General features: G+C 42.8%; 1 protein-coding gene across 4 annotated transcripts in view; it reads left to right on the forward strand.

The window, feature by feature from the left end:
- LOC147017759 (cysteine-rich secretory protein LCCL domain-containing 2-like) overlaps nucleotides 1–8,549 on the forward strand; it is a 206,943-nt gene that overhangs the window by 129,553 nt on the left and 68,841 nt on the right. Inside the window, exon 15 of one of the 4 annotated variants that reach the window (XM_085847646.1) lies at nucleotides 5,901–7,304. The exons of the other annotated variants lie outside the window; for them this stretch is intronic. Within the exon in view, the coding sequence (XP_085703772.1) occupies nucleotides 5,901–5,952 (52 nt within the window). The 3' untranslated portion in view covers nucleotides 5,953–7,304. Of the gene's footprint in view, nucleotides 1–5,900; nucleotides 7,305–8,549 lie in introns of those variants that run through there. 4 annotated transcript variants of the gene reach the window in all.

Here is an 8,549-nt window from a genome sequence, read left to right on the forward strand (position 1 = left end):
ATTCATTCAAAAGCAAGGAAAACCCCCATGAAAGACGAGGGGTAGACTGGACCTCTTTGGGTCTTTATTGCACAGAGCCGTGTAGACCGCAGAGGCTCCGCGTGGCCGCGCTGGTTACCTTCACCTCGCTGGGGCGACCCGCAACATCCCGTCCCTACAGCCGCTGTCGTGACTGTGGTCCGGCCCAGGCCTCGTCTGACGGCCCGGTGATTCTGGCCCAGCCGGCAACGCCTCAGAGGAACGAATGGGCCTTCTGCTCTTTCCGAGTTGATGCTCTCTTTAAGAACCCGTCCATCCCTCAGCGATGCTCGGACTGTCCCGAAGCCCGATCACCTCGGGCCGTTCGCTGCTGGCTGGCAAGCTCCTCGCCAGCTCTCCCCACGTCCGTACCCGAACGCGCAGCTCTGCGCGGCACAGCAGGCTGGGCTACGCCTACAGCTCCCCCACCGACTGCAAGCTCCGGACATCTGCGCAGCTCCTCGACCCCTCCAGACTGACTCGCTTGGCGCTCTGCGCTCCGTTTATATGGGGTTCGTGAGGCGAGATCTGATCTCCGCACTCTCACCTCTGACCCCCACTGGCTCTGCCCCTCTCGCTCTCCTGATCCGAATTCCGAGGCGAAGTTTGGAGCGAGCGGACATGGTAGAAATCAGATGCTGAGAATAAGGAAACCACCGCGTTTGTTTGCAGCGATATCACCGTTGCCGGTGTAAAGATGGCGGCGCCCGCGGAGTTGAAGGTGAAGCAATGTTGTTCCGTTGTTGGGTATTGGGGGAGATGCGGTTTGCGAGATGGTGGCTGTGGTTGGCGTTGTGGAGAAGGTGGTTGTGTGAGGGCGGTTGTGGAGGAGGTGGTTGTGTGAACACGGTTGTGATAGCGCTGTTGGTGGTGGAGGTGGTGATTGTGAGCGGTTGGTCCAAAATGACGATAGTAAGGGCCCTGTCACACCTTGACGTTTTAGCCAGCAATGGCAACGTATAAAAATGTCTGTAAAACGTTGGCGTATGCTGAAATTTTGATGTTTTTTTAAGTTTTGGGCGAATTCATAACGTGTTGGTCGTATGCATAACATATTAGTAACGGGCACAGAACGTTTCGTTGTGTTATTGATAACTTTTACCAACGAATGCTTTGCCTGTTGTCGGCGTTCACAACCTATGCCCGACGATAGTTTAACTTATGCATAGCGCGCTGCATGGATCGCCGACGAACTCGTGGCGTAGCCTGTTAAGAACCTGCCGGATGCCGATTTAAATCATAACTGCCTGAGAATTTGAAGAGTCAACATCGCAGTCACACCTTGACGATTTTGCCAGCGTATGCCGGCCTATGAAAAATGTGTCAAAAACGCGAGGCGCACATCAAATACGGTATAGGTAAGTTGTGTATACGTTAAGTGTAGGCTGGAAAACAATGAAGTACGCTGTCATATTACGTGGTACATGTAATACGTCGTGAAATTTCAAGCATGCTGAAAATTTTACGACGTAGTCGGCGTATGGCTAACACGTTCCGCATGCGTTGTCATATATTCCTGGCACGCTTCGTGATCGTTTACACACGACGGACACACGTTACTTGTAGGTTACTCATAAGTCGAAACACGTCAAGGTATTATTTAACATACCCGCAACCTAATTTTCAACCAATGGGTAACGTCCTTTTAACCTATGAGTAGCGTGCTCTGAACCTATGTTTAATGTGCTTGAAACCTATGAGTAACGTGCATTGAACCTATTTGTAACTTGCCTTGAACCAATGACTAGCGTGCTATGAACCTATGAGTAACGTGTGTTTAACCTATGTGTAGCATGCTTTGAACCTAAGTATAACGTGCTTCGAACCGTTGAGTAACATGCTATGAATATATTTGTAACGTATCTAAAACGCACATTGTCGTCTGTAGAAGAATTAGATTGATGTCTTCTGGACGACCACAGCACTTACTGAACGTGTTTCTAACTTACATCTACCGTGTAATGGCGTATTGGCAGCGTTAAGGGGAATTGGTATTTACAAATGGGCTTAACAAGAGGAACCCATCGTTGTTCCAGACTCCATGTTGAGTAGATGTCAATGCCAGTAGTATCAGTAGTAGTAATACTATTAGTAGTAGTTGGTGTGCGTGACAGTAGTAGTAGTAGTAGTAGTAGTAGTGGCATTGGTAGTAGTAGTATGTCTGTCAGTAGTAGTATGTGAGCGTGATGGGGAGGGTGTGGGTGATGATGGATCCTTTTATCGTCCACGAATAGGAGATTACTTTGCACCATTTATCGATGTTCTTTTTGGCTCATTTTTTTTCCTCATTCCCACGATGAAATATTTCTTTGTTTTACTTTTTAAAGTATTAAAAACGACTTTGTCAAATGCATAATGTACTAGTAATGAACACAGAACGCTTCGATAAGTTATACCAACGATTGTTTATCGTGTTTTAGTCGTCCACAACCTATGCCCAACGATAGTCCTTCGTATGCATAGCGTAATAATTCCTAAGCACGTTATTCATAGGTTATAAATAAGTCACGGGTACCCTAAACATTACTTTGATGTGTTTTGATGGATGAGGAACTTTCAAGTAGCGTGTTGCGAAGTGTGAACAACGTTCATGTAGTGTGCTTACAAAACGTTACTCATAGGTTAGAAATAAGTTTTGGGTATGCGAATGTTACCTCCACGTGTTTGGACTTATGAGTAACATTCAATCAACGTGTGTCAACGATCGCATGACGTGCCTACAACTTATGGCCAGCGTAGCGGAACGTGTGAGCCAAACGCCGAGTACGTCATAAAATTTCAAGCATGCAAAATTTTTTGGACAACCAAAAAGTACAACGTTTTAAACCAGCGTAATACGACCTATGGTAGTGTTTTTCAGCGTGCACCTAACGTACACATTACGTACCCATAATGTATTCGACGTGCTAAAGCCTGGTGTTGGCGCAGTGGTTTGGGCAGCGGCTTGGGATCCAAAAGGTCCTGAGTTCAAGCCACATTGGGCCACTCAATTAATACACCAGGGGGTTGACTCAGCCTGTTATCCTTCCGAGGTCGGCGAAATGAGTACCAGTATACTAGGCCGGTGTATACCCCGGTTAAAATAGGTGTACCATATCCCTGTGTCGTAAGAGGCGACCAGGGTTGCGTCAGGAAGGGCATCCGGCATAAAACATGTGCCAAATCACTATGCGGATCATACGGATGATCCGCTGTGGCGACCCCTAACAGGAGCAGCCGAAAGAAGAAGAAGAATGTATTCGCCGTGTGCCAGCGTTTTAGAAAAAAATTCTCATAAATCGGTGTACGCTGGCTAAATCGTCAAGGTGTGACAGCCCCTTAAAATAAAAACGGCTAACTCAAAGATCACAGCCCTGATCACACAAATAATTCCCATTAGACAACGGTGGGGAAATCTATCTGAACACAGACTTATCGGCATAACTGAACTAAGGACCTATATGGTGCTCTGCGAAATCCCACAGCTGTAACAATATATATATATATATATAATATTATATTATATATGTATGTATGTATGTATATATATATATGTATATGTATGTATATATATATATGTATATGTATATATATATATATATGTATATGTATATATATGTATATATATATATATATATATATATATATATATATATATATATATATATATATATATATATATATATATATATATATACCGGGTGTAGTGGCGTGCGCCTGTAATCCGGCTACTTGGAGGATCGCTTGAGGATGGGTACTCTGCGCTGGGCCACGCTATGAGAGGGTGTAGGGCAGCCCGGAATCATGGCGAAACCCAATCCTTATTCCTTGTGTCGTAAGAGGCGACCATGGTTGCGTCTGGAAGGGCATCCGGCGTAAAACCTGTGCCAAATCAGTATGCGGATCATAACGTATGATCCGCTGTGGCGACCCCTAACGGGAGCAGCCGAAAGAAGAACAACATATGTGTATGTATACATATATATATATATATATATATATATATATATATATATATATATATATATATATATATATATATACACATACATATATTACAGTTCCTACAGAAAGTCTATACTCTTTCAAATTTCCACCTTTTGTTGCCTCATTGCCTGGAATTAAATTGCATTAAAACAGACTCCCCCCCCCTTTATTTTCACATCGCAACCCACAACTTCCAATGAAAAACAAATTCTGCAAATTTCGGAAAATTAATTTAAAATACAAACACGAGAATATCTTGGTTGGTTAAGTGTCCACCCCTCCCTGAGTAAATACATGGTGGAAGCTCCTTTGACAGCAATTACAGCTGTGAGTCTGTCGGGATCGGTCTCCACCAGCTTTGCACACCTTGATTGGTCAATATTTGTCCATTCTTCCTTGCAAAACTCTTCAAGCTCAGTGAACTTGTGTGGTCAGCGTTGATGGACAGCAATCTTCAAGTCATGCCACAGATTTTTGAATGGATTTAGGTCGGGGATCTGACTGGGCCACTCAAACATTTATATTTTTGTTCCTCAGCCACTCCAGTGGAGCTTTGGATGTGTGCTTGTCATGCTGAAAGGTGAACTTCCATCTCAATTTCAGCTTTCTTGCATACAGCAGCAGGTTTTCCTCTGGGATTTTACTCTTTTTTGTTGCATCCACTTTCCCTCCTGTCCTGAAAAGTGCCCATAACATGATGCTGCCACCACCACCACGCTTCACAGTGGGGATGGTGTTCTTTGTTTTATGTGCTGTGCTGTGTTGGGTTTGCACCAAATGAAACGTTTTGCATTTAAGCCAAAAAGTTCCATCTTGATTTCGTCACACCACAACACTTTTTTCCACATGGCTTCAGAATTTCCGGAGTGTTTTCTTGCATACCTCAAATAGGACTCAAGGTGGGCTTTTTTAAGTAATCGCTTGCTACTCTCCTGTACAAACCAGACTTGTGGAGTGCTTGAAATATTTTTGTCAAATGCACACATTGACCATTTATTGCCATGAAGGCCTGGAGCTCTTTCAAAATTGTCATTGGCCTCTTGTTGGCCTCTCTGATCAGTCTCCTCCTTGCTTGGTCATCCAATTTGGAGGGACGGCTTGATCTTGGCAGGGTCTTGGTGGTACCATATGCCTATGTTGACTTCAAAAATAATCGTTGGTTAAATTTAGTGAGGGGATATGAAAATTCTGTTCAAATTTCAAGTCAATTCGATGAAAACTGACAATTTTAGAAATCGGTTTTAGAAATTTTAGAAATTTTAGAAAACAGCTTGGTCACACACACACACACACACACACACACACACACACACACACACACACACACACACACACACACACACACACACACACACACACACACACACACACACACACACACACACACACTGATGCATTGCGGCTTGCGATTCATCCCGTCCTGTTTGGAGCTCGATTTGCCGGGTGTTGTGTTTTTTGTCTCGACCTCTCCGGTGATGCTGCAAACTTTCCACCACATGTGCCATACTCCAACATCACCGGCGGCTCCGAGCCACCCAGCCGCCATGTGAGCAGGCCACGAAGGGAAGAAGCAACTAATTTTGGCAGGAACTCTCCTGGCAATCTTCATCATGCATCTGGTCGCATTGGCCTCGTATCGGCTGCCCCAGAATGCTTCCACTTGCATTGTAAAAATACGATGTAAAGGTTAACTTGTGCCAATCAACCTGCGTGTCCTTTTATACTTAAAATCAACCTGCTTGAAGAACCTGCTGATGGGTACAATGTAACAACTTGGAAAAATGGGGCTTCGTGTAAAAGGAAAAACGATTTTCCATGGAAAGGGTAATAAGTGGTGATCAGGGTCAGGAAATGCGTTTTGCTTTGGAGGCAGCCAAAGTGACCATCATCTCCATTCCCCTGCTGTTTCTTTACAGGATAACGAACCCCTCTGGTGGAAAAGCCTTTCGTGTGTTTGTCGTTTCCTGAACACAGTGGCTCGGCTCAGAGGTGCTGGAAAATTACTCGGCCTGATCATCCCACTAGTCTCTATACACTTCCTGTACAATAGGTCACAATCGTCAAATGTGCTTTCCCATGCAGAGCATATATATACATATATATATATATATATATATATATATATATACATATATATATATATATATATATATATATATATATACATTTCAATGAAGCTCTTCTGGCTAAAGAGTTGTATATGCTCCGTCTATTAGGCATGACCTTATCAGAGCTACAGCCCTCAACTTCCCAGTAGAATTGGACTGCAGCTAATGCCGAGAAGATCATTTGATTCTCAGTTGTGCACCTTACAGCAGTCCACCCTGTGGAGGGAACATCCATGGACTCTGCTAATATCATGCCTAATAGATGGAGCCTGTGCAACTGTTTATCAAGAAAACCCTTTTTCAATTGAAATTGTTCCTGGCTACCCGCATAACTGTTTTATGTGTCACAGACAAGTTAATGTGTGGCAGACAGTTCCTGTTGGTCAGGACAGCAACAACTGGTGTGGCACTTGCTTTCCTGGTACCCACTTCAGTGATGGGGTTGGATCTTGACATATATACATACATACATACATACATACATACATACATATACATATATAATATATACATATAATTTTCTGAATATTCAGGCAGTAGTTAAGCTTGTCCTATTCTTAAATTTTATTCAATAAACTAAAATATTTAAAACAATGCTTTTATGTATATTTTCAATGCGTACAGTATAATTATTCAACCAGATTCTGTGGCATCATGGCTGGAGCAGTTGCTTCTGCTCTGAGTCTTAGTCAGTGGTTCAAAACCTGCCCAAATCACACCAAAGACTTTTCTGACGGTCTGTGCTGCTTCCTTGCTTGACACTCAATATTTAGAAGGATAGAGCACAGACAAACAACGCTGGGAAGGCAATGGCAAACCACCCAGTATAACCTTTGCCAAGAAACTGCATCAGCAACGCGAACGCTCTGTAAAGAGTATGGGACATCAACACCAAAATTATAATCATTATTGTATCCAAAGAAAACGCTTTTCAATCGGCTCACTCAGCCAGAGTGTAAGAGGTTTGACAGCTGGTGCTGTTAGCATTGCCATTGTAATTTGGCTTCAGACATTTCCACACTCTTTGTTCACAAATGTGTTGTCTTTTTGAAAGATTCATTTTTTTAAATCTGCTTGCTGCAGCTGAGCTGCAATGGAATGATTGTTTTATGATGTTTGTTTCTTCCTATCATAAATGTTTGAGCATTGCTAAAGTGTGTACGAAGAGTATGTAGATTTTATGATAGTAATAAAACAATGTAATTTGTCTCATCCACTGTGTCTGTCAGTCCGTGGTGCACTACCCAAAGGAAAGCCTTCGATATTCCCAGAGCAGTCTCATAGCGAGGATTACACTGGGTGGGTTGCCTTTGTCTTCTCAGTGGTATTCAGGGAAGAAATTTGGAAATTAGATAGGGTGCAGATGTGGATTATTCACGAAAGAAAGTAGGATCGATAACAGAGACGGTTCACTATCTTCACATCCCCCTGAGCACCTGTTCATTTTGTAAAGCAACACCCTTCCTGCGAGGCACCAATAGTCAGGTTGAGAATCGAACCCAGATGAGACAGACCTTGATCGGGTGACCCAATAAAAGCTGTGTCACACTATCAAGATCGGGTTATTTAGACTTTCGCAAACCATCAATAATATTGACGTTTAAAGCTGTAGCGAAATTAACTCGACAGGAAACCACAGCAATGATGAGCCAAATGACCCCATTTACTTGTTCGACATCAGCTTCCTGATTTTCAGCCGTACAAACATACAGATTGCCTCACGATAGTGGGTGCGAAATCAAAGAAAACGCTTCACGCTGACAGTCACACACAGACAACTCACTCATGTATGTGTATATATATATATATATATATATATATATATATATATATATATATATATATATATATATATATATATATATATATATATTTAAGAATAAAGAAAGACCCACCCACATATCTCTCCTGTGAATGGAGGGAATAGCCAATCAGCTCTCACCTAATCAACTAAACCCAGGTAGCTAGTATTGTATATACAAATGACCCCTACCACACTCCTCCAGGCAAAGAAGCTGCATAAAGCAACCCAAGAAGACCTATGCAAGGTAAGTGCTATGCTGTTTCGAACCCTTCCCAGAGTTCCTCAACAACTATAAAGACGTTCATACATAGTGCACACATACATGTTTGGGAGCCTCCTTGGTATGTATTACTGTTTGCGCTATCGCTGATTATTCGCCAATAAGTGATGAAACCGGTCCGGAAGCCAAGGGGGTATAGCATTGGGATTTGAATGTGTGTATGAGCTACGGTTACCACCCCCACTGCTTACACCGTAGCGGCCTTCACCTGCTTAATTATTTTCGTTGTACTCAATGAAATTACACTTTGGGAAAAACAGTAGAAAAACAAAAAGTTAAGTTTAATGCTATGGCAATTTCACCTTTTCTTGTGTAAATATGGAGAAGGTTGCACATCCTTGTTAAAAGCTTTTAAGATACAGTCCACGCTTTC

The sequence above is a fragment of the Eptatretus burgeri genome, chromosome 11, assembly GCF_056783735.1.
Source record: "Eptatretus burgeri isolate ZD-2024b chromosome 11, Ebu_testis_v1, whole genome shotgun sequence".
In the NCBI taxonomy this organism is placed as follows: Eukaryota; Metazoa; Chordata; class Myxini; order Myxiniformes; family Myxinidae; genus Eptatretus; species Eptatretus burgeri.